Source organism: Etheostoma cragini, chromosome 15 (genome assembly GCF_013103735.1).
Source record: "Etheostoma cragini isolate CJK2018 chromosome 15, CSU_Ecrag_1.0, whole genome shotgun sequence".
NCBI classification, from domain to species: Eukaryota; Metazoa; Chordata; class Actinopteri; order Perciformes; family Percidae; genus Etheostoma; species Etheostoma cragini.
The window spans coordinates 6,867,625-6,893,721 of NC_048421.1; the positions used below are offsets into that span (position 1 = coordinate 6,867,625).

General features: G+C 40.7%; 2 protein-coding genes across 6 annotated transcripts; one reads left to right on the forward strand and one right to left on the reverse strand.

Annotated features, from left to right (window-relative positions):
* The first annotated feature begins 1,952 nt into the window (after positions 1 to 1,952).
* Positions 1,953 to 16,926, forward strand: sgsm3 (small G protein signaling modulator 3). 4 transcript variants are annotated; one of them, XM_034893960.1, is made up of 22 exons: positions 1,953 to 2,186; positions 6,122 to 6,209; positions 6,533 to 6,618; positions 6,868 to 6,931; positions 8,057 to 8,268; positions 8,498 to 8,605; positions 9,533 to 9,676; positions 9,792 to 9,987; positions 10,193 to 10,338; positions 10,615 to 10,845; positions 10,937 to 11,119; positions 11,347 to 11,502; positions 11,618 to 11,672; positions 11,791 to 11,840; positions 12,023 to 12,175; positions 12,558 to 12,628; positions 12,863 to 12,911; positions 13,181 to 13,266; positions 13,432 to 13,554; positions 13,915 to 13,975; positions 14,087 to 14,158; positions 14,979 to 16,926. In XM_034893960.1, the coding sequence occupies exons 2-21, from the start codon at positions 6,203 to 6,205 to the stop codon at positions 14,156 to 14,158; spliced, it is 2,253 nt and encodes a 750-aa protein (XP_034749851.1). In that variant the 5' UTR covers positions 1,953 to 2,186; positions 6,122 to 6,202; the 3' UTR covers positions 14,979 to 16,926. The 4 variants fall into 4 exon arrangements, with proteins under 4 accessions (XP_034749851.1, XP_034749848.1, XP_034749850.1 ...); XM_034893959.1 differs by lacking the exon at positions 14,087 to 14,158 and adding an exon at positions 3,438 to 3,498 and having other exon boundaries at positions 1,991 to 2,186; XM_034893958.1 differs by lacking the exon at positions 14,087 to 14,158 and adding an exon at positions 3,441 to 3,498 and having other exon boundaries at positions 1,991 to 2,186.
* On the reverse strand, positions 16,580 to 25,407 carry gtpbp1 (GTP binding protein 1). Of its 2 annotated transcripts, XM_034893961.1 has the most exons (14): positions 24,959 to 25,407; positions 23,361 to 23,472; positions 23,044 to 23,224; positions 22,669 to 22,852; positions 21,569 to 21,733; positions 20,711 to 20,834; positions 20,435 to 20,549; positions 20,209 to 20,353; positions 19,871 to 20,053; positions 19,465 to 19,600; positions 18,856 to 19,034; positions 18,134 to 18,298; positions 17,816 to 17,866; positions 16,580 to 17,564 (listed from the first exon to the last, which is right to left on the reverse strand). In XM_034893961.1, the coding sequence occupies exons 1-14, from the start codon at positions 25,151 to 25,153 to the stop codon at positions 17,448 to 17,450; spliced, it is 2,052 nt and encodes a 683-aa protein (XP_034749852.1). In that variant the 5' UTR covers positions 25,154 to 25,407; the 3' UTR covers positions 16,580 to 17,447. The 2 variants fall into 2 exon arrangements, with proteins under 2 accessions (XP_034749852.1, XP_034749853.1); XM_034893962.1 differs by lacking the exon at positions 17,816 to 17,866.
* Positions 25,408 to 26,097: the final 690 nt, after the last annotated feature.

Here is a 26,097-nt window from a genome sequence, read left to right on the forward strand (position 1 = left end):
TCTTTTTCCACTGCTTTCTTTTTGTCCTTCATTTTCTTGTGCTTCAGCCACACACACACACACACACACACACACTCACACATACACATATTGGCAGTTGAATCTTTTTGAATTAATCTTTTCTCACTCACATAGCAGCTTTATTTCTCTTCCTTCCCTCGCTCATGTATCCTCCGACCCCCCTCTTTGTTTCTCGAGCTCTGTCTCTCTCCTTATTCATCCCTTGGCATCTCCCTCCGCCTCTCTCTGCCTCTATCTGACGTCATAACAACCGCAGTGTAAGATCCAGGGCTTGCTTGACAGTGCCCATTATCCTATCAAAAATGACGAAGACAGTCAGACAGATGAGCACTAGAGGAGGTGAAGTAGGGGGAAAGAGGTGGCAGAAAGGGACAGAACTATACCCACATTACTGTGGCATGTAGGGTGAATGCACTATTGGGGCTATTTGGCCCGCAAGCTATGGGCAATGTCGGCTTTAGGCTGCAGCATTTTTAATGATGTAACTCACTCTGGCATGGTGCAGCAAACCGAGCATGCAAGCAATGCAACAGGGTTAGAATGAACAGAAGAGTGTCATACTGATGTGTCACAGGGCAGAGTCATGGAGGGTGAGAGGGTAGAGAGAGATTAAGGGAAGGGTATGTAAGACAATAGAGATTTAGGAGAAAAGTATTTACTACTTTCTTTAGTATACGAAGGCCTATGTATGTTAGTAGCAAAAGAGGAAAGAGACTGCAAGAATTGAAGGATGAACTGTTGTGTAAGTGTGACAGGACACACAGATAGAGAGACACCAACATGAGTTTCATTTTAAAGGATTTTTGGCTCCTTAGTTAAAAGGCTGTGCAATATGTTTTTTTAAACTTTTTATTTTAAAGAATTTAAAATACAGTCTCTCATTGTCTCAAATTTGCAGCTCCAGCATCAAAGTGCCAGCTCCTTCATGCATGACTTATCTAATAGACAGGAGAAAAGCTGATCATTTATTTCTAAAGCCCATTTAGCCCGATATCCACACCAACTAACGAGATAACAAAGGTTGCTTTTCCCTAAGGCCAATTTGGAATACAGGAGCACATCCGATTTCAATTATAATATCTTATTTTCGGTACGTGGTTGTGGTTGAAAGGTTTAGTGGGTGGATGGGTGGAGGAGGAAAACGGAGGCTTGTGGGGGCTGTAATACTGTAAAGGGAACATATACTATGCAGTAAGGTCTTATACTGTCAATGGTTGGTGGTTGATGGTGCCAATGTATAAAAGCTTGTGCACTGATTGCACTAGAGACATCTTGTGGAGCAATCTTGTAAAAGCATCATCTTTCAAACATCAGTGTAACCATTTTAGAAGAAATTCAATGTTTATCTCAAAATAATAAAAATTGTTGTTTGATATCTTGACTTGAAATAATCAGTGATGACAGATGTTTTCACTTCTTTCATTCAAAAACAATTTCAATTCAAAGATTACAGTTTATTTGTATGTGTAGTCTACCCATAACCTTATCAATGCCAATCATTAGCTTAGCTAGGTCTATACGTATTAGAAATAATAGGCCAATAATAATATAAAAATAACAAAATTAATGTTATTACAATTATTATTGTTATGCTTTTTTTTCAAGTTTTGATCGTTATTAGGGAGCCATCTTAAGAAAATGCATAATTGAAAAAGGTTAAACGTGTAATTCAAAAATTAAACAACTGACTAACTAAACAAACAAAAGCCACAACTTAACCTTATCCATTCAGACTTCCGTAACAACAACAAACATCTCAAATTTTGATTGGTAGCCTTCTATTGTGTTTGGCGACTGCTTTTTGTGCTGGAGGCTGTAATAAATGAGTGAAAGGACCACCCTCAATAATGGAAAGGACGAGGAAACTGATGAATGAATGGAACAACAACCGTCGTGTGCCTACGTCATCAACTCCTCTGCGGAAGGATATTTTCGGTAAGAAGTGTAGTTCCGGGATCTGGAACTACTTCTCAGGATGGAAAGGAAAAACCTTAAACGGTGTAAGGATACAACGTGGCTGCACGTCGCTAGCAGGTGCACAACGCAGGGAAATCACAAATACGAGACGAGTGATGGCATAGCATATGGTGTTTTCCCTTTTCGAACGACAGAAGACACGTTCGCCACAAACCATAACCTTGTGCTTTTACTAAAATAATGTCACGGTAAGTTATGCTAGCAGGCCAATGCGCACCGTTGTATGTAACGGTTAGCTCTAAGCGAAAGGTAGCACTGGCTAATGTTAACAGCTGACAACTCTGAGTAAATACAGTATCGTCCATTGGTCTCTGTGACACGGATGTTAGGAGGTATATCAATTCTTAGGCATGGTTTATTATCGTATTCCTCGTTTTATGTAGTATAATTTGTACACGTGAATGTAGTCGGTCAAATGTGTTTGAAAATGTAGCTGTTGCTCATTTTATGTTTTTGGACTGCATTTGACGTCATCTGGGGTTTGACGTAACGGCTGAGCGTTCTAGGATAAGTAACGTAATGTGTGCACAGTCACACTTGCATGTTACTAACGTTAAGCAGAATGCTTTCAAGCACCTCGAGTGATATTTTACGTTAGATCACCGTGCACAACGTTTGCTTTTCAGCATATCATCTACCAGCTGACTGGTTTAACAGATGCTGCAATTTACATTAAATCTCTTAACAATCTGTTACACCCTAACGTGTGTGTGTGTGTGTGTGTGTGTGTGTGTGTGTGTGTGTGTGTGTGTGTGTGTGTGTGTGTGTGTGAGATCACAAATACCAAATCCAGGTGTCACTTGTGGCTATATCTCATGTTTTATGGATTATGTAAATTAGAGAAATCAGGTTATAAGAGCTGCACATTGTTGAAACTCTTTCCCCTGCAGAATGGTTTTCTACCTCTAAATTTTCTGGAAAGCGGTGGATTGGGAGGGTTTGCCATTATCTTCTTATTTCCCTGCTCTTGAGGAAGCAACATTTCTGTTCACCACAGTGGCATATGCCTCAGTGGTGCGTGCGTGTGTAAGAGATGGAAAAAAACTGTCAGGGTATAAATGACTGTTGTATCATTATTCAGCCAAAGCTACTGTAACTTGGCGTGGCACGAGCCGGTAATTCTGATAAACAGAGCTGTGGATGTGGGCGTATAACATGAGTCACCATTGTTGTGATTACTGTAAGGAAAAACTGGAGGCGTTTGCATAGGGGGGGGGGGGATGGTAGGGCAGCCACACAGACCCACACAATGTTATCAAGGTAGATAATTAGGTTCTTAATTTTCCTCTGATAACAGAGATGTGTTGTCCTGTTGGGCTTCCCCACTGACACCCCCAGACGTAAAGGAAGGGTTTCACCCGAACTCTCTCTCTCTCTCTCTCTCTCTCTCTCTCTCTCTCTCTCTCTCTCTCTGTCTCTCTCTCGACCTGTCTGTGCAGCAGGATGTTATACTCTTTGTTTTACCTGCAGCAGGGTGTCGACCAGTGTGTGCAAACACAGGTGAGCGCAACCGCACCTCGATAAAAGAAAAGATCTTTTTGTGTTCAGAGTAAGATGGGAAAAGTCCTATTTTAGATCCAGTCAAGTCCTCTGCTAAGTCAACATAAGTTGGAATAATATATATTAATATATAATATCGTATAATATATATATATATATATATATATATATATATATATATATTTACACACAGTCTTTATTGTGGTTGTTGTCTCTTCAGTATCTGGTTGTATTTGGCCATTGGGTGATTTTGTTTACTCAGAAATCAATTTTTATTTGTCACATAAAATCCTAATTAAAAAGGTACTACTCCAGTGAAATATTATACCATCAGAAACAATTCCATAGAGCCCATGGTGGCGTCTTCAATTCAGGCCCACATTGTATCAGACCAACCCCAAACTATTCAGTACAGCTGCAACGATTAATTGTTTAGTTGTTAAATAATAATAATAAACTATTAAATAAATTGGCAACAATTTTGATTATTTAGTTATTTTGTATGGGGGGGCTGTCATTTCAGCTTCTTAAATGTAGATATTTATTTTAGTCTTCACTCCTCTATGACAGTTGGTAATCTGAATATCTTTGAGTTGTGGACAACACCGAGACATTAAGGACGTCATGTTGGGCTTTGGGAAACCCTGATTGACATGTTTCACCATTTTCTTACATTTAATACACCAAACAATCAATGGCTTTAATTGTGAAAACAAACCGATTAATTTGCAATAAAAAAAGTTCCCCTTGTCTGGAATTTTTATTCTTCCTAGATATCCTTTCGAAAATTTTAAACATATTTATTTTCATTTGTAAATTGGCGTTCATGAACAGCTGTCTTTAATTTGAATGTTAGATGGGGTTTTTATACCACCTCTGCATTTTGTCATATCTTATATTTCTTTCAAATGAAGAAAATTAAGACAAAAACAATCGTTCGTTGCAGCCCTACCATTCAGCGTACTATCACATAAGACAAAGAACAGCAGCAAATCCTCCCATTTGACCAGGTGGCATTGGAAAAAGTATTTGAACAATTGAATAGTTGCTGATTGTATTAATGTTGATTCAGTAATTGATTAATTAACTGATAATTTCAGGTCTAACCTTTGCTTCCTTCTGCCGCAGAATGTAGCAGTAACGTTGTCAATATGTGCAACAGTTTGCAGGAGGGGCTCAGTCGTATTGCTTTTCTTGGCAGGTGATCAAACTGTGTGTGTTCTTGTAAGGGAGTCTCTCCAAAATCTGTACTCCCCTGAGCTATACACAGAGCTAGCCTAGAAATACTGGGCCATCCTCCAAACCTCAAATTGATTTCTCATCTCTCTTAAGTCCTAAATCCCTCTTCAGATGCTGCAAGCCGGCTGCTGGAATGAATCATTTTGGCAGGGTGTTTGCATGCTGGTTAGCCTCTTTTTGCAGGTTAGGGCTGTTGTGCTGTTGTGTCTGCCTGTGTATGTTTGTGTGTGGCTTATCAGTGCTTACATTTCAAATAGTGTCCCCTCTCAGGACACTTCAAGCAAGATGCCATGATCCTTTTATTAGCATCCAAATCCCCTTCCCCTTACTTAATGGCTTAATTGACAGAAACTCTGGCTCTTGTGCAACTAGTTGGTATTGACTATCTATAATAGATAATCAATTGTGATTCTTTTGTGTTCTAAACATATTTGGACAGCAGAACATTAATTCTGGTATTTTTGATGTATTACTTGTCTCTGACTTCCAGTTTTAATGTGTTTTTATATGGAGCACATGTTTAATACACTAGTACGATGTTATAAAATGGTCATTTAGCTGACATTGTGTGAATGAAAAAGAAAATCCAGGGATAGTTAAGTTTTTCCCATTGTGTTGATGCGTTAAACTCTATGTAATGTTGGTGCCATACCTGCTGAACTTTTGCAGACAGAAGAATACTGACAGAAAAGAGTAATACCCTGTCAGTGTGTTTAGTAAGTCTTTTTTTTTTTTTTTTACTCAAGTGTTCGCTGACGTGCTTCAGATGGTACTTTTTATGTGGCATAATCACACACACACACACACACACTGTTAATTGAGGTAATTGGTCTTTGTTAATTACAACAGTGACATGGGCATGAGAAGAGGAGCAAGAATATCCCTCTCTCTCTCTCTGTATCTCTTCCTCTCTCACTTAACTGTATTTGTGAAAAACTTGTCAAACTCTGTTTTGAGTAATGCTTGAAGAAGGAATGCTGATTTGTTACAAGTTTGTGATTCTTTCAAATGGACTCATTATAAAGAGACTTGCTTACTGTTTCAAACAAACAGGAATGATGTTTACAGCAAAAAGGCAGGTTTAGAGAAGATGCACTGTAATAACTTGAAAATTAGTCACAGAAAAAACTAAATGGACATAATCGGAAGGATTTCAGACATAACTTTGTATGGGAAATTATGGGAAAGTGAATTGCCCTTAGGCCCTCCCAGAGACCCTAAAGGCCCCACAAACTGTGGAGACTTTTAAGAGGGGCCTAAAGACACTACTATTTGAAGTACCTTTGGGTGAGTGTCTTTCTCCTAGACACTTCCTCTTACTGTTCGGACGATCCTGAATTGAACCACCAACCTAGTCTGTTCCTCTGTTTGTCCTTTTTTGCAGAGTGGGTCCTATCTGCTGACCCCCTTTTTCCAGAGTGACTGTGGTATTTGCATATAGAAGCCATCCACCATTTCCACCAAAATGTCAGGTAAAGATTTGTATGAATTTGGTTGGAAAAGCACTCAATTGGAAGAGGGCTCTCTGTAAATGTTTATGGATATCAGACTTATTAATGTCCATAAATACACACTAACCTTGGATTGCTAAAATTACATGACTAACATATTTGATAATTTAATATATATATTTATATTTATTTGTATGTTATGTGTTTAGAAATCTCATTGGTGGTTCCAACCTGCTTTGCTTTTGTCAAAATTTGTAGTAGTATAGTATTCATAGTACTGTAGTATTTATCATATTATCCGTTAAGTACCAGTTTTCTAATTTATGAATCTGTCTCTGTTTTAGGTACCTACACACCAGCCCCTGGTGGGCCATTCTCTGCTCTCACCCCAAGCATGTGGCCCCAGGACATTTTGGCCAAGTACCATCAAGTGAGGATGTGACTTCATGTGTTGTTTATGTTCAAACCTTTATAAGGTTTTGTGACATTAAACAGAGAATTATAAGAGTGACTATTTTGGTCACAGAAAATACAATGGCAAGTTTCTACTTAGGGTGGCAAAGAGACAGCCTGTTGTTACCTGGTGTTTAATATGCTTAGAAAAGCTACTGTGGCCATCTTCAGTTACAGTCAACTTTAATTTACTAATGAGATGCATGCTATTCGTTTGTCCCTACAGAAAGAGCCCTCAGAAGAGCCTGAACTCCAATATGATGAGTTTGGCTTCAAAATGGACACTGAAGGTAATGTGTTCACTCACCTTGACATATGCACAAATATACCCACTTCTTCATCATTTTCCGCATTCTTCAATCCCAGTCAAAAGACACAAATGGGAATCGTCATATCTGAGCACAGTGATTACATTGTGTTCACAATCTGAGTGCAAGGGATCTCAAAGCAACTTCGTGCCTAAGGGGGAACAAATATATTTTCTACTTCCTTTAAACATTAGTTTGTTTGTTTTTTAAAATTAAAGGCCTGTTCTCATGTATTGGTTGAGAAGGCCAGGTTTTCTGACCTTAAATTATCCAATATTTTGTCTGGCAGCAGTATTTTTCCTACGTTCATCTTGTTGTTGATACATGTCATGTTGGCTGTTATCTTTGTTTCAAAGGTGCCCTGCCACACGTATTTCATTACCTTGTGGTCATGCCTGAAGTTCTACCATGGACTCTAACGTTTTTGTGTGGAAAAGATGCCTTGTTTACCTTGTTTCATGCCATTCTAGCATGGTATAGAAAGACTGCTTGAGTTGTGCCAGTTCTCGTTAATATTCACCAAGCTAAGCTGCTTGGAGCTGATTGGCTAACCGCTAGCCAATGAAAGCCTGGTTATAAGTATCCTTTAGCCATCGCAACTAGGCGAGCTAATGAATAGCAAGGAGCTCAGGCAACATGACGTCAGACTGACCAGCTTTTGACATTGTCACCTGCATGAACAAACCTGCCTATTTCTATTGAGTGGCTAGAGCTGACAGAAGAGGTAGCAGTTCATTTTCACATTCACAACATAACACAAACACATAGTGCTAACATATTTCAAAAATGCAAGTACAAAAGGTTTTGTGTGGCAGTTCACCTTTATAATAATTAACATGCACACAACAAATGGTCAACTGCTAGGACAGTTTGTCTCCCATCCCAAGAGTTTTATTTTTGGCTCTGTTATTTAGCCACTTGTCTCTTATCCAGACACCTTCCCCCTTTTGTTCCATGTCCCTATTATGCTTGGTTACAGTACAATTGTACTTGCTAGCATTTTGCAATACCTCAGTTCAAGAGGTGGAATGGGGTTTACTTATTTATGTTAATATTATGATTATAAAGAACACAAAAATACTGATATATTAATCTCCTCTCACTCAGACCATGGAAAGCCCAGGTCCTGGCTGGGCGCTGAAGGCTCACCCCATTGTGAAGACCCACAGCAGCGATTGCGCTGGCAAGCCCACCTGGAGTTCACCCACAACCACGCGGTGGGTGACCTGACCTGGGAGCTCATAGATCCCGTACTCCCACGCTCGGAGCGGCTGCGTTCCCTGGTGCTTGGTGGCATACCTCACAGCATGAGGCCACAGGTAGGTCGACTTGCTCAGCATGGGATAACTATTTATGTCGTTGATAAGAAGTGGTAAACATTGAGATAATATACTACACTAATATACTGTCTAATACTGCTGCCGATGACAAGCCAATTTTTCTGATTTAAGAAAAGAGGAGTAAATAAGTTGCTTTTAAGTATTTACATTAATCACATTGAGTCATCAAGTCACAAAACAAGACTTTTAAAGATGTTTTGTTGGTTAGCTATGGATGCGTCTGGCTGGAGCACTGCAGAAGAAGAGGACTTCTGAGATTTCTTACAGAGAAATCATTAAGAACAGTTCCAATGATGACACCAGCACATCAAAACAGGTAAAGTCACCAAACACAATGCAGAATTTCAAACAAGCATAGTACTTCTTGAGAACATGCCTCACTACTTGTTTAATTGAATAATGACTAATTGTGGAACAACTACTTAAAGGAACAGTGTGTAAGATTAAGTGGGCTCTATGGGCAGATATGGAATAGAATATTCCAAATGTTTTCACTAGTATAAAATCACCTGAAACTAAGAATAGTTGTGTATTTGTAAACACAGAATGAACTCATATCTACAGAGAGTGGGTCCTCTTCCGCAAAGCCTGCCAGGTTGCACCTCTGTTTCTACAGTAGCGTGTTCAGTTAGTTGCAAACTGCAACCTCTTGATGGTTCTTGATGCCACAAAAAAAATCTTTATTGGCATGTTTATACATTATACAGTTTTGTACTTTGCTTCCATAAATTCTGTAAAGCCCCAAAACCCATGAATGAAGTAGCCATTAATCTGCTGTGGAGATAGTGAGTAACACGTGTTGCCACAGTACAGGGAAAATGACACAGTCCACATGTTCACAACTACAGATTGAGTAAGAATTTAGGTTTAAGTTTGTTTTGACAGCCAGTGGTGGTGGGGTGGGTGGTCTCACATAAAGGTGAAGTTGGTGCATACCCTTTTCTGATTATTTATTTCTTCACTGGAATACTGCTAGATAGACAGATGCAGAAGGTGTTGGAGCAATCACTAACATGGTTCTATCCAGTTAATTTTATAAAGTCAGAGAGAACTTTTTAAGTCACAATTAATTTAAATAAAAAATACACTCAAGATAAGATCTTGGATAAGAGATGCTCACGTTTACAAGGGTGAATGCGAGGCCATTATAACGTTGTGCTTTTCTCCACCTCCCTTCTCCAACCTCTCCTGCTGTTTTTTGTAATCATGATGTGATTATTCCTTATTAACCTCTGTCCCTCAGATAGAGAAGGACCTATTGCGGACTATGCCAACCAATGCGTGTTTCTGTAGTCTGACCAGTGTTGGAGTGCCGAGGCTGAGACGGGTACTAAGAGGCCTAGCCTGGCTCTACCCAGACATTGGGTACTGTCAGGGCACTGGCATGGTGAGAACACATTTACTGAACCACACAAACTGTAAAAATGCACACCCACTTGTTGAAGCACTTTCATCACATATGCATGTTTTGCTCTTGTCTTTCTTCTTGTCTCCCCCGCCAGGTGGTTTCCTGTCTGCTGCTCTTTCTTGAGGAGGAGGATGTGCTATGGATGATGTGTGCACTGATTGAAGACCTCCTTCCTCCATCTTACTTCTCCTCCACTCTGTTGGGCGTCCAAACGGACCAGAGGGTTCTTCGCCAGCTCATTGTTCAGTACCTGCCAGCCCTCGACCGTCTTCTGCAGGATCATGACATAGGTAAGGATCGGTATTAGGAAAGATAGTGAGAGTGTGGTGCGTGGAGTCAGAGAGGTTACCTGGGCATTCAAAGAACACTAGATTACCAACTACCTTTCAGCCTTTTGCTGTGCAGTAATAATATTAAAGTTAACAAATGTGTTTGGAATTCGTGTTGACTGTAAAAAGCATACAGTATGTAATCCCCTCCTTCTTATACATCCAGAGATGTCTCTGATCACACTGCATTGGTTCCTGACATCATTTGCCAGTGTGGTGGACATCCGTCTGCTCCTTAGGATCTGGGACCTGCTCTTCTACCAGGGTTCATTGGTGCTCTTCCAGGTCACACTGGGCATGCTCAAGATCAAGGTATTTGCACTACACCACCTATTTTCACAACACCCTGATACAGTTACTTTTGTGCTGAGATGCTTTAGATATTTTTATTGTTTCAGTGACTGTAGTTACATGTTTGACTTTTTTGAATAGAAGATGATGATTGTCATGTTAGAGCAATTAATGCCAACAGACATTATACACTATTATAGCCAGAAACCATCCCAAGCGAACTGGACATGCTCCTCCTATTGACAAAAACTGTATATTATGAGTATCAGTCCTAGTGAAATGTCCCCTCTACCCCAGGAGGAGGAGCTTGTATCATCGGAGAACTCTGCGTCCATTTTTAATACTTTGTCGGACTTGCCAAGCCAGCTGAGAGATGGGCCAGCAGTTCTCGGGGAGGCTATGAGACTAGCAGGGACACTATCTCAGGAAACATTGGAAGCCCACCGGCACAAGCACCTGGCCTATATATTAAATGAACAGACGCAGCTCAACAATGGGAACACAGCACTCAACACCAATCTCAATAAGGTCAGTAGTTGCATAATGTGTGCATTGTTTCTGAGTTTTAATAAACAATTGTTTAAAAACAATAATTTACGCTGTTTTTGTATGTGTTCAGGTGGTGAGGAGACAGTCCCTGCGCAGGAAGTCCACCCTGAGCTCCCTGCTGTTTGGGGAGGATGAGGCAGAGGCCCTGAAATCCAAGAACATTAAGCAGACAGAGTTGGTGGCAGCCTTACGAGAGGCCATATCCCGTACTGCAGAGCACTTCCACTGTCTGGACCCACGTCACTCCAGCACTGTTAGTTCACACACTGCAGCACAGGGACAGTGTAGTTTATGTCCTGTTGTGGACTACACATCAACTTAAAAAAGAGCTTTAGGGGTCATTCTAACTCCCTTAAGTTGCTAGCATGTCAGACTAAATGGTTCAGTCCTAAATGTAATGTTGTAATACCATAATTTCATTCAGCACCTCCTTACATTTTCATTTCATTTTACCTAACTCCTTCTATCCAATCTCTCAAGGACCTGACTCCTGACTACTCCATGGAGAGCCACCAGCGAGATCATGAAAACTTTCTTGTAGTTTCTCGAAACCGACGGAGACGGGCAAAGGCTTTGCTGGACTTTGAGCGTCATGATGACGATGAACTGGGCTTCAGGAAGAATGACATCATCACTGTGAGTCATGGCCTGCAGAGACGCACAAAAATACAATATTGCTTCTTTTTGTTTTTCCAACCATGTACCCATACTGTACGTACCCATATTAAACCGCTGTATTTTTCTCTTTCAGATCATCTCACAGAAGGATGAACACTGTTGGGTTGGAGAGCTTAATGGCCTCAGAGGTGTTTGTTTTTTCTTATTTATTAGCACTCACTGCTGCCATCTGGATAATTGTTTTTTGACAGTATAATCTGTCCTACAGGTTAATTGACATACATTTTCTGTGGCTGTTTTTAACAGGGTGGTTTCCAGCTAAGTTTGTGGAGATCCTAGATGAAAGAAGCAAAGAGGTATGGAACTAGTTAATTATCATCTTAATAAGGCAATTGTTTCTATGCTGACTTAGGTTTTCCCAACAGTCGTTTGAATGTTTAATCCGTGTGACATTTGTCAGTTTTTATCTGTTTTCTCACATTCATCTAATATCCTAAAGTGTCTAAAGAGGGATTTTTCCTTTTGTGTCTGTCCCCAGTACTCATTAGCAGGTGATGACTCTGTGACCGAGGCAGTGACAGACGTGGCCAGGGGCACACTGTGTCCGGCCCTAAAGGCCATCTTTCAGCACGGTCTGAAGAAGTCATCTATACTGGGAGGGCCTTGCCACCCTTGGTTATTTATAGAAGAGGTCAGAGAGCTTTTTTTAATGGCACCAGATTGTAGAGTCAAATTCACCATAGGACTTAAACAGACATTTTCTTGATTTAAATCCAGCTCTGTGTCATGGCAGTGTGGACAGTGTTTTTAGGGGAACAATGTTTGGCTTCCCTCTATGGCACCAGTGCTTGGAGCTCCAAGCGGAGGTCTGCCAAGAACCGCCAGATTATGCAAAAAGCGCCACACAGGTCGCCTAATGGAAGACCACCCTGGGGAAACTGGTGCACTGGCACCGTAGAGGGAAGCCAAACAATGTTCATCTACACACTGCCAATTTTAAACCAGCTCTGTGTCATCTTCGTGTTGGTAAGGTATCCCTTTTAAATATTCTTTGTCTTCTTGTATTTTCTCAGGCGGCCAGTAGAGAGGTTGAGAGGGACTTCAACTCTGTTTACTCCAGACTGGTTCTGTGTAAAACCTACAGGTAAAACCATTGTTGGGTTTTGGCAAACTTTAAACACAAACAATTGAAAATGCCTGTGGTCGGTTATATTTACATGTTAGTGTTTTGAGCACTCAATCAACACACCTGGTTTAAAAACAAAGAAACTTGGGATCAGAAACAAATGCCATGTTTACTGTCCTTGAGAACTGAAATGTGTTATGGCCGAGGAATAAGGAATCTACTTTCAATTTGTTCTCTTGTGTTATTTTCCAGGTTAGATGAAGACGGGAAAGTACTAACACCAGAAGAGCTGTTATACAGAGTAAGTATTAATTTACTCAATGTGTAAATAAAAAAAGTATGTTTACTTGGTGTGCAGCTTGAAGAATAAAATGAAGTTGATTTAAAGTTGACTCATAGATGCCCTGCACTTTTTTGCAACAAATTTATTTACGGGTATAAATTAAGGAACCTGAACCCTTTCCAAAAATAAGTATGTTACTTTAAAGTAGTGTTTGTCATGTCTGTCGATTCAGCCTTAAGGAATGAATGTTTGAAGGCAGTGCATGAGCGCCCTCTGTCTCTTCCCAGGCGGTGCAGTCAGTCAACATGAGCCACGATACAGCACATGCTCAGATGGATGTCAAATTCAGGTCACTTGTCTGCGTCGGCCTAAAGTGAGTTCTTAAAATTAATACACGTGCAAAGAATTTAAATAATCACTGTCACTCCGTATATTGTAACAGAGAGCACAGGCTTAAAAATGTGCACATTCACAAATTTTGAGTTGGCATGCACACCCTCAGGAACCCTTGGTTCTTAATGTGTGTCTGTCCCACCAGTGAGCAGGTGCTGCACCTATGGTTGGAGGTGTTGTGCTCTAGCATGGCTGCTGTAGAGAAATGGTATCATCCATGGTCATTCCTTCGCAGTCCTGGATGGGTACAGATCAAGTGTGAGCTCAGGTAAGAAACGCTTAACTTTAAAACTACTGCTTTGATTCTATTTATTTGGGATTTACAGAATATTAAAATCTGAGACCATTCAAAGTTGTTGACTGTGGACACTTTGAGCAAACAAATCAGGAATAGGAGAAGCTGCTGACAAACTCAGTACTGAAATACTGAAGTTGGCTGGCATTGATAAGTGCACTGTATCTCCACTATCCTCCACATTTACCACACATAATCCAGTAATTTAAAAATATCAGTGAATATCTAAAATGGGTTTTAGAACAAAAATTAAACACACGGGAGTTTGTGTATCAGAAAGACCACATAATGACCCAGGAAACAATGACTAGTCTACTGTTGTTGCCTCTTCAGGGTCCTATCAAAGTTCGCCTTCAGCCTTTCCCAAGATTGTGAACTACCCGACAAGAAAGAGGTGAGCAGAGGAGATTACCTCAGATTCCCCATATAGAGCAGTAGTAAGTCTTATTATTCAAAGACAACAGTATTCAGGGGAACAAAATGTTATGACTTTATGCTGTTTCAGAAGTCCACTATTCTGAAAGCCGAAGTTATCGATGTGCTGGTTCAGCATCACCTCTTTAGTTGGGACCTCTAGGTAACATATCACATAGGAGACTGTAGATGCTTTAGTATACTCATCAGTCCATAGTTTACTTAAATGGCTTGCATATGTTTACACACCCATGCTAAAGTTGACTTAAAAAAAATCTTTTGGAAATTGATCTTAATGCCTTAATTAACAAAAAAAAAAGCAGGAAAAACCCAATGTTTAAGGGCACCAATTTTCTTTGTGAATGAACATTTTATCATGAATAAATTGTTCTTCCTTAAAGTACAGGGGGCAAAAGTATACAAACCCCAATGTTAAATCCCCATACAGGCAGGCAGAGTATTTTACAGGCAGATTTTCATTTTTAAAGGCCAGTTATTTCATGGATCCAGGTTACTATGCATTCTGGTAAAGCCTTTGAAATTTAGAGAGCCCCACATCATGGCATACTCTTCCCTATACCTAGAGATTGACATGGTGTTATTTCAGTTAGCCTAATGGCTGGTTTGATTTGCATTGAGAGATCTTCTGGAAAGTTCCACAGCCAATTGTGAGATATGGTAAATTTCCAAAAGATGTTTTTTTTTATTCCTCTTTTCAGTCAACTTTAGAATGTAAATGTATGCAAATTACTGTATATATGCAGATTACCCCATCCCACAAATCAACTTGTTTTATATTTGTCCTCATCCCACTAGTGTGCGTACCTTTTATTTTTTTCTCCCTTTTGATATTTTAAAAGCAGGCTTTGCATCATCTTAAGCTGCATTCTTTAAAATTGGGCTAATAATTGATCTGCCCTCTCTGGTGTAGTGTTGATTTTGTTTTTAGGTAAAAGTGTTCCACATTTCTCTCCTTTCTCCAGGAGAAGGAGCAGAGACCACTGAAAGAGGGAGTGCAGGATATGTTGGTGAAACATCATCTCTTCAGCTGGGACATTGATGGCTAGACACACAGCAAAACACGTCTGAATCCTATTTTGTCCTGCGTGTTTTTGTATATTTGATGTCTCTTCAACTGTTTCTTACAGACTGTCAATTATAAATTAGACATTATTGTCTGCTACAGTAAACGACTACTTCACAGACTGTCACCTTTCAGCATTGGACAAAGGTTGACTAATTTGTATGTGCTGAAGCATTTGTGCTTTAAGGTGCATACTGGTAATTCAGACCTATTGTAGGATGTTGCACTACATGGTAAAAACTTCATATACTAAAAAAACCCGCTGTAGTACAGAATAGTCTGTACCCATGGGACCGGTGGACCCAGTGCGTCCAAACACTATTTCTTCAGCACTCGCTGCTCTGGCAATTCAGCTTTTCATAGCTAACTTTAAGTAAGTGCAAGAGTGAATAATTCTCTTGCATCAGCTGTGTGCTTACCAGCATGTCATTACCATGACAAAAACTGGGCCTTTTAACATGGTCCGAAATGCCACAGTACCCCATAAATTCCCAAATATTAAGACCAAAACAGAACATTCCTAAATATGGAGCTGTGAAGTTACAAACTATTTTTGAGAGGATTACCTCACTATCATGAATTCCACAAACTATTTCATTAAATACTATTGTTGCACATGCCAAGGAAAGCCTTTCAAAATTGTAATACAAGACTATGAGTATGTGTGCTACCTTAACATTGGTAGTGAACAAAAATGCACTTGTATGACAATAAAGATAAACTTTTTTTGTGTTACAATTTATAGTAAATACATGTTGCATATCATTTCTAATGTTTTGTAAATAATGTAAACCTATTTTGCTTGTCACTAAATGTGCCCCTGTAGGTTAAAGAAATTCAACATAGGACTTTATCATTCTTACTTATCTCCAAACCAACCTTTAGTTCTGACTTACAGCTGCACATACATCAGAAAACAGGGAGATATCTGTTTTATTTATTCAAATTGTTGGCCATTCTTGATAATGGTAGACTGTAAAGTAGGGACTCGAGGTTTATATAACAATTCAACTTGTGAGACATGTTTTTGTTCAAAATATATATACATATACAGTAGTTTTTATTTTCTAGTTTTTGGATACTTTGCTGTAGCAAATATTTTGTTGTATTGTTTTTTTTATTCCTGCCACGCTAATTAGATCTTTCAGATGTTGCGCTTGAAATTTCTTTGACTTAAAGTGTTAACTGTAACTTCCCCGTGTGCAGACATTTCACATTTGTAGCTATTTTAGCCTATGTGTAAATCACATATTGATTATTAAACCTTTACAATCAGAAAACACAAGAATACTCTGCTTCCTGGTGTCTACTTAAAGAAGATCCAGCCTGCAGTTGCCACTTTCCCTCTGTAACACATGGAACTGATAGGAATACACAACCCTCAAATCTGTTTTCCTGTAACATTATTTCAAGTTAAAAAAAAACGTTTTGCTCTAACAAACAAAATGTATAGTATTAACATGTCATTTGAGAAAAGTGCACATAGAAAAATAAACACTGTTTAAAAGTTCAGGAAAGGATGTTTATTAATGGTAAGTTTTTCATCCGCAAAGTGTTTAAAATGTCACAACATGTTAACAGCAACAGGCCTAACGCATGGGGTACTAGAGTTACAAGTAGCACTGCAATTACTGCATGTCTTATAATCATAAGCAACTTTGCTTGACAAGCTATTGTGCTGTATTTGTTTGTACTGCCACTGTTTGTATAAGGATTGTAACACGGCCGACACTGGAAGCATGGTAGATACCGCTGAATCGAAGCATGCAAGTGGGAGTGGGTTGAACGATCGATGACCATCAGTGAACCTTCTGCATGTATGCCAAATAAATAACTATTATAAAATGTAACTGCTTATTTCCATATATCTAGAATTTAAAATCAAATCAAAGTATAAATAGTACATGAATAATTTTTCATTGCAAATAAACAGGGAATGCATGGGGGAAGTTTCATATTGGTACAGGACCTTTGTTTAGCCTCCCTCTTTCTCTGTGACATTGAGCCAGAGGACTGAATTGTAGATTTTATAGACACATCAAATATGGATCAAATTAAATACACCATCCTGAGAGAGGCTAACCTAAAATAAACACTGCTTTCCATCACCAAAACAATTCAAAGTAGTAAAGGCAGCTGATGTTAATAAGCATTAAAGACTGTATGCCTTTTGGTTTGGAACATACCCCTTTGTGTTCCCTTTTGGAGAAAAACCAAACTATATGACCTGGTGCAAAAAGGCAAGGAGTGATAAGACTGAGGAGAGTGTCTTGCTCCAAACATCTGTCCTTTATGGTTTTGTGGAATGAGAGCACTTAGTGGAGTGATAGCAGAGAGAGGGGAGGGTTACAAGGGACAAGAGGGTGGTTCAGGAGCCTCCTATTCCTGAGGAGGAGGGAGCTGCTGTGGAGTTGGTGCTGCTGTTCTGGCCTTTTCCTTTGTGCCTCTGGCCACCCCTTCTTCTTCCACCTCCTCCAGACTTTGGCTGCAAGGGAGAGGAAACCAAAACACTTGATACTGTTAGGCACCTCCAATCCTCCAAGTGCATTTGTAGTTTATATGAAAAGTGGTAATATTAGACAAGATATGAAAAGTACACGAGTGGAAAACATTGTTTCCTGAAAATATATCAAAGAAACAAGATCCACAGGTTATGAGCTGAACCATCTTGCTCACACTATCTTCCCTTTTCAGGTTCTCCGCTGTTCTTGTTCATTTTGAATTGAACAATTTTACCTTGTTCTCTTTGTTGCCCTCCTTTATCTGAGGGTCTTCATCTCCCTCTCCCTTTAGGAAGCCAGCCACGCAAGCAAAGGAGGGGGATAGAGTATGCAAGAGTGAAGTTGGCATGACACAGTTAAATGTTTAGGATGAAATAGAACAAAACAAATGGGAGGAGGACACAGAGCAGGTAACAAGTTACAAAAGAGCAGCAACGTTAGGGCAAGTACACAGTAAAAAGGCAGCAAATCCAATGAAACACAAGAAGATCAGCATATCCCACATTAAATAAAAAACACCTCATATGGTAACATTTTTATTGACTTGTCTCACCGGTTGTGTCACGTTTGGGATGTTTGCTGACTGTGCTATCGTTGCTACATCATCACTAGTTGCCGTGGTGCCGTCCTCTTTTCTCAGCGGTGCCTTCTTTGTAGACTGCATTTTGATTTGTGGAGGTTTGGAATTTGATGGTAGATTATTGGTGGATTGCAAAAGCTGAAAATAATGTGAGACAGTATTTGAGTCAAGATTTTTTTTTTTATCTGCAACTCAAAACGTAAAAAGAAATTCTAATAAAGATCTCAGCCTATCTAGATAGGTTGGTGTTTCCCAGGAGAGAAGGTAAATATCACCATTGTGTTTATTTAAATCTTTTACTACAATTATTAGACAAAAACTTCTACAAATGTTTTTTTCTTTCTTTTAGACAAGGAAATAGTTTTTCTTCTTGTCTCATACCAACTCTTAAATGCCTAATGAAAATAACTTGTGTTCATAGTAGTCTGTGAAAATTGTAATTCTTGTTAGTAATGTGTTATCATAGGAATGGAATTCACTATTTTCTGCACTTACCCTGTGGGAATTGGCCATCAGCGTTACAGATTAAACATTTCCAATTAATGAATCAGGCTTTAGGCACTGGCACACCATTGTAATGGGAAAAATACATATCTTTGAACTTTTTTTTTGTCAGTACTGTGACCCACCGCTCATCGTGTTAGTCATTTCTCAGTGTAAGCACAAGTCCTTGATCTTCCAAAAGGCTGCGTTACCTTGGTGATGGTGCCTACAGCCTTGGTGCGTCCCTCCCTGAACACCAGCCTCTGGTCACAGTGCAGGTACTCCGGGGTTTTGATGAAGCGGAAGTGGACTGAAGCCTTGTCCCCTGTCCGTAAGCAGTCTTTGTTCATAGACAAGATGGTGGCGGTCTGCCTTATGCTGCCACAGTGGACTGAGTGGTGGGTGAGGACAGAAAGGTGATTGGACAGAGGGAGAAATAAAAGAGATAGAGATAAAAGAGATAAAAAGAGATGAGAGAAAATTAGTTAAAGAGTTTTACAAAGGCAACAGGGAGTCACTAAAAGGTGTGCATGCACTTGTTGTTATTGTAAGTGAGTCTGTAAGAGCATTATTTGTCAGTGGTGAGTCGCCCCGCTACACTTCCTTCAAACATAATCACTGTGTACAACCCTAGAGAAATAAATGTAGTACAAATTGTCCATTACTTCAACAAAGCAGCATTTAAACAGTATTAAATGTTATTTGGAAAGTTGCCTATAAATCTTCAAGGCAGTTGATAACATAAAGTTGCCGCTGAAACCCACAGAACATGCACTTTTGTTCCAACTCCCCTGACATTTTTCCGCATCAGTGTTACCCACCCATGGCCTGGTATCTGGGGGATATCGTGGTGGGATGATGCAGTACCAGGATCTCAGCCTCAAACTCCCAAGTGGCCTGTGGGCACAGCCTTGGGGAGACCATCACCATGCCTTTCCTTATGGACGAACGCTTGATCTTTACAGAGAGGTAAAGATGACAGAACACTGTTGTCATCAGTTCTCTAGATCATATCTCAAAATTTGATCTATAAGATTAGTGGAGTGTGATAAGAAAGCTGGAAGAAATGAGGGTTAGAGCCATACATGTGACAATGGGGATACAGAACCTTCCCCAATAACACAAATACTACTACACGGTTTGAGCAGCCAGTTAATGAATTCATCATGACATGCAGTCCCAAACTTTCCCCCTAGAGGCTGCTGTGGGAGATTTTTCTCCTCCTACCTTTTTGAGAGCAAATGAGGCAGTCTGGCCACCTCTAACCTCCTTCACGGGCATTCTTTTGCGGTGAATTGATTTGACGGCAATGGGAATGAAGCTGCCTAAGGGGTCCGGCCCTAGTAGCATTGTATCATTCAGACGTATGAGTCCACGTAAAGTAGTTCCTGATACAACTGTTCCCACTCCCTAAGACATAAACAGAACACAAGTAGTGGTTTAGATAGCTTTTGCTAGGTGCTGTTCTGTATGACGTGTGTGGTTTGTCCCTGTAGCATGATATACCTTACTTATATAATGCGCACAGTGAAATGCATTTAGTAATATGTCACTGGTCAGAATACCGGTACAGAGTAGGTGTCGTCTATCTGAAACTCAGCGGGCTGGTCGTCACGGTAGGAGGTCCTGGAGGAGAGCAGGTTCAGAAACATCTTGAGCAGGTCCATGTTCTCTCCGGTCACATTGGAGATCTGAAAGATGGGACACATCCTGGGGGGACACAACACACACACGGGTCACAGAGGATCATCTTCATTCCTACTCTGAATCTGGCCGGGACAGACTTTGTACCTCTCCGAACTGAAGTTCGACGCAGTGACTATGACGTTGTCCTTATTCTGTACCAGGACAGGGATCTTCCTACAACCGGGGGACTTCAGTAACCTCTGGAGCAGCTTCAATGTCTCTGTTGTGAGCATGCAAGTCCGCAAGAATTATAGCACAAAGCCTGATATCAACACATGGTGTAGGAAAAGATGACAGCATACCGACATACTTACTAAGTTCTTCCTATTGTTACATTGGGTTTTCAAATGTAAGTGAGAAATATAGTTAGTTAGGACTGACCTTGCAGGATGTTGGCTGGACACATGTCTATCTTGGTTACCACTACAAACACAGGCACATTCAGGGCTAGGGCCAGGCCCAGGTGCTCTTTGGTCATCCCTACAATACCTGCATTACTGCCCACCTGGCGAAGCAGGGAGAGAGAAAAAAAAGCCTTTGTTGTACATTTGGACACTAACAATCATTTCACATTTGGGTAAGTTTTAAAACTGGTTTAGTTCAAAGTTTGAATTTTTCACCACACGTGTACGGATAGACGCACGATTAAATATAGATAAAAACAGTACACGCAGGAAGACATTGAGTTTTTTTAATACAGTATATGGCCCCCATTAGGGGTGTGACGAGACACTCAGCTCAAGAGACGGGATAAGACGAGACGAGATGGGGCTTACTAATTGAAAGAAAACTTCAATCAAGAAATATGATGAATATGATAAAATAGTATTTACTCAGAGAACCAAGGTTACAACCTAACACGATAGCAACACAGGATACTAAACCTAATTCAAGCCCTTTAAACCTGTAATTGTTTGTCCTCTGCCACTAGCAGATAAAATTGCAAACTCTAACTTGAAGTACCAAAATTGATTTAAAAGAAAAAAACATTATTGTAATTTTTAGGGGGGATGAGATGAAGACCTAAAAAAGGGTCTAAATCCGCTCATGATTATAAGAGCAACCAGGTAAGACACCATCTACTGGCTGCTGCTCTGCACTTGTCACCAATATCACGAGACAATTTTTACCAGGAAGAAGAAGTCTCGTCACATTTTAATCTCCCTTGGACGAGATCTCGTCACACCTCTAGCACCCATTCACCAGCTTAATGCCAATCCCCCCCCTCCCTCTTCTCACCATGAGCATGCAGAAGTCAGGCAGGTGTCCGGTCATCCCAAACACGGTGGTCTTGAGGTATTTCTCATGGCCAGCCAGGTCAATAAAGGTTATCACCTTGGAGGACTTCTCACAGATTTTGGTCCAGTCCAGGCTTCCTCCATGACTATCTGGTTTGTTCACCACCTAGTGGCATTGTTAAATCCACATCATTCAGCACCATACAGCACCATACAGTAAGCAAGTTGCCATTTCCCATCTCTCTCGTGGTCGTTGCCAGTTTCTGAGGGAGGCTGCCAAGTACTATAACAAGTTGTTGTCTAAATCAGTGGTTCTCAACCTGGGGGTTGGGACCCCCTAGGGGGTCGCAAGATAATCTCTGGCGAGTTGCCAGATAGTTGGGGAGGAAAAAAAGACATATTTTAGGCCGTCGAAGGGTTTTCACATTAATCTGTTAACGTTTGGTACATTTAGTGTGTTAGGATTCAGGACTTCATTTGTAAATCAGGAAAAAACACAGAAAGGGTGCTGTTTCGGTGGGTCAGGGGGACAGAAAAAGTCACAAACTTATCAAAAATACCCAGAGCCTGGAGTACATTGAACAAGGCTAGGTGCTAACTGCTAAAACGTAAAGCATCATTTGTTTACATGCATTAATCAGAACATTCACAAAATTCACTCAAAATCAGCATGGGGAGGCGCGTTAAAACAGCTGTTTACACCGTTTGCAGCTTTTTTTCTTGTCGTTGTGGGGCTTTGAACACCAACCTCATTATTCTGGGGGGGGGGGGCGCAACTCAAAAGGGTTGAGAACCACTGGTTTAAATAACTGGTACAGAGTACTGGTGATTAGCCCCTGAGCAAGAGTACCTAAGCTCTACATCCACTTCTGTTTTCTGGATGCCATCCTCTGCCTTCCCATGCCTCTGCTCTGCACTTCTTGTTCAGATAAACGTGCTTCACTTCTCAAGGTACTGTCCATATTTCCTTCAGAATATCAATGCATTTGAAAAACTCATTGTGTGGCAGAAAATTCAATTATTTAAACTATAATTCTAATGCTTTAACAGCTATTCTTTCATAAGCTTCCCTGCTCTGCCTGCCACTTCCCCACCCCTCACCTGTCCCTCCTGGTCAAACCCCAGGATATCGTTGCCCACACTGCTGGTCCTGCCACTCTCCATCTCATGTTTGTGCCTGAAGAGCTTTTGGCGGGCAAAGCCCCTGCCATTGTCCAGCTCTCCGTGCGTTAACACACCCAGCAGAGTACTCTTACCAGCATCCACGTTACCCACGACTGCAACCCTGAAGGATAGAGGAATATCAAAATGTCACTGAAACTGTACAAGGAAGGCATAACTTTGTGACATTAAAGAAAGCGAAACCAATCTAGTGCAAATACAAAGTAACTATCATCATTGCCTAGGTATTGTGAGTGGGATCTGTTTTCTGGATTGCAACTATGACCTCATTTATTCTGATCTCTGACCACTCACCTGACCTCCAGGAAGTCCAGCTCACCCACACGCCGGCGGATCAGATAGTCGCGTACCAAACCGGCAGCCTCGCTGCGCTCCCGGAGCGTAATAAGGTCAGCATCCACTTGCTCACACATGGAGCGCACTGTAGCTGCTGAGGCCTCCATATCCTTTTCATCCAGGCCCCAGTCCCCACCATCTGCGGCAGAGAGGACAGAGGAGGGAGGAGAACAAGAGCTAAGTAGACAATATAACACGATTTTTCCGGGTTTTGTAAACTGCTTTGGCACAGATTGACTGAAAAATTGGAGGAAATGGGTTTGTGTTTTTCCCACCTGAGCCCATTCCAACCACATAGATGGTTTCTCCGCATCCCTCTTCCATCCTGTCCCGTAGCTGGCGAAGTAACGAGTCATACTGCTCTCCATTTGGGCTAACAAGTGCCAGCTATTGGGTTTGTTCATGCAGGTGAAAAGAAGAAAACAGAGAGAAAATGAAATGTTGTTGGAGCTATGACCCAGGCTGGGTGCTTCTTCTACAATAAATGTATAATCAAAGCAATTCCTTTTGCCAATGAGTTCTAATCTGTGACAGTTCAAAAGTTGGTGGGGATTGCCCAAGGTGTGGTTGCTTTCAAGAGAGACAGTGACTGCATGTTAGTAAGCAAGTAAGCATCACTCTGGACATTTTTCCCTCAGTTCAAACTCTTTTATATTATATGTAGAAAATAAACCTAGAGGGAATAGCAAGTTCAAAAGGTGCTCTCCACACACAAACAAAGCTCTCTCTCATCCAATGAAACACCTCAATGTTACATGTTAACACAGTGTTATTAGGCAGGTGGGAAGATCCCCTAACCGGACTGAGAAACAAAGCGCAACCATGCTTTTATTTGCTCTAAGGTCTCCCACAAATGAAATAGATTTTCCTTGAAAATGTGACATCCTGCCCTTTGGTGGATACAGGGGCCAGATGAGGTTTTAGTCCCATGGAAGTCCGCAATCAGCACCTTCATCTTGCTAATGTTCAGCTGCAGGTGGATCAGTTAGCACCACCCGACATAGTCATCCACCAAACCTCTGTATTTCTCTTCCTGCTGTCCACTGATATATAATAAGTAAGCTTTGCATTTCACAATTATTGTTTTCTTCAAATCATTTATCGATAGATCATGACATGTCCGACCGCACGTGAAGGCAGCTTTATTTTACAGAGAAAGAGAACTACAAGAGACGAAGGGACTGCTTTGTGCTGGAGCTTGTTGCTGGAAACAGCTATTACCCAAACTCGTGGGCAGCTGTGCTTGTGTTTCGTTTTTTACCCTCGTAGTTTTCAAAACGTTCTTATGACAGCGATATATCGTCAGGCACGCAGGGTGACGTCAGGTTAGGGTCCAGCAGGCTCACCTGTATCCTGACTATATTGTTGCCCTCCTGTATTTCATCCGATTTCATCAGCCTGTGTGATTGTGATGATCGAGGTTACCATTACATGTCAAGTCAATGATGGTGTGACAAACTACAATCCTTGTTTGACAACACATTTTGTTATGTTGCTGTGCCTTGCTTTGGACAGTATCGCCAGACTTGGCTAGATACACTTAACTTAGTAGAACCATGGTGCAATGTGCTTCGACTGATAACAAAACAACATGTTAACGTTAACGTTATGCGCTGATAGCATCGGATGGGGCTAGCCTAAGCCACAAACAGCTATTTTATTTAACGTCAGCAAAAGCAATGTCCTGCGTCCAGGTCTGGTATCATTATTGGTGCTACAGTAATTTGGTAACGTTAGTTAACGTTACAGTATGGAGCATGAGTTTGTCATAGCGTTACATAGATATATTGTAAACGTAATAAACACATACTTTTCATTCATTCATTCCCAGTAGGAGCTACATAGCCCCATAATATCAAGGGCCTTTCTTTACCTTGTTGGTGAAGTCAACCCCACAGCCCTCGGGCTCGCCATTGATCATGTCCCCGTCCTCATAACACTCGTCTTCGGCCTCGTCCCCGCATTCTCCCCGGTGTGGCGCAAATATACTTGCGGGGACTAAAGCATCAGCCAGCGGTATGGAGCCTGGGCTTAAACACGGCTCATGTGCCGCTGCTATTGATGCCATTTCTATGCCAGCCTTAAAGTAACGTTACTAAATGTCAACCTGTCCCAATTGTTGTGATGACGGCTGTTAGGCTACTATACACGCTAGCCAGCACAGTAACTTACCGCAAGCTCTAAACGCCGTCGCAGGCTCTGCAGCTACGCTACAGATAAGGTACGTTAGCCAAACTGTATCACCTCTCTTTTCCTAACATTACAATTACGTGCTGCTTCATTATATGCTGTCAGCTAACATTGGATTCATTAAAAAATACAATTGTCTCCAGCTATTAAGGAAGGTGTGGGTGTGTACGTGCCTTTTCCTATTCACCAATGATATTAAAGTCAATGTGAATATATTAGCAGTGGGCCAATATCATACGAGAGGGTTGTTCATATGATTATAAGGTGGACCCGCCCCTCACACAGCAGCAGGGCTGGAGCCCGGTCATGTTTATGTTATGGTGTAATCACAATGTAATACTGCAGGCCAACTGTAATGACAATTAAAAAAGGATGCTGTCATGCTCTTTTTTCAACTCAATAAAAGTTGTCTGTTGTTATCCTGAATTAAATTGGTATATGTGAACTATTCCTGGCCCTGTAGAAGATTGTTCTGACAAAATGATCAGCCAAGTTTCATACAGCCTAATTAAGAATGGTTTGACATAATTGATAACTAAAACAAGTGAGTTTTTTTTTAATCAAAATCAGTGAAAATGATATAGCCTAATCACCTTGTAATATAGCAAGGATGCCTATATGGGAAATAAGAAAGAAAACAGCATAGGCTGTGGACTTGTTTGAAACTACTTAAAGTAGCTAAAGACCTGTCAAGCAGGTAAGAGTTTCACAATGATGTAAATATGTAAAAGAGTGACAGCAATCAGGGTTTTGTTTGAAGGGTCAAATTACACATTATAATAGTATTTCATTTCCCATGAACATATTACACAGCGTTGCATC

What these genes read in the sequence shown, in the direction of transcription:
- sgsm3 (XM_034893957.1), top strand. An exon ending in GGAAGAATGACATCATCACT is followed by an intron (nt 11,503 to 11,617) that starts GTGAGTCATGGC and finishes TTTCTCTTTCAG; the next exon opens with ATCATCTCACAGAAGGATGA. An exon ending in CTTGTCTGCGTCGGCCTAAA is followed by an intron (nt 13,267 to 13,431) that starts GTGAGTTCTTAA and finishes CTGTCCCACCAG; the next exon opens with TGAGCAGGTGCTGCACCTAT.
- gtpbp1 (XM_034893961.1), bottom strand. Translation starts at nt 25,153, where the DNA reads ATGGCATCAATAGCAGCGGCACATGAGCCGTGTTTAAGCCCAGGCTCC. An exon ending in GGGTTGACTTCACCAACAAG is followed by an intron (nt 23,473 to 24,958) that starts GTAAAGAAAGGC and finishes CAAACCCAATAG; the next exon opens with CTGGCACTTGTTAGCCCAAA. An exon ending in CTGTAGGCACCATCACCAAG is followed by an intron (nt 18,299 to 18,855) that starts GTAACGCAGCCT and finishes CATTATTTTCAG; the next exon opens with CTTTTGCAATCCACCAATAA.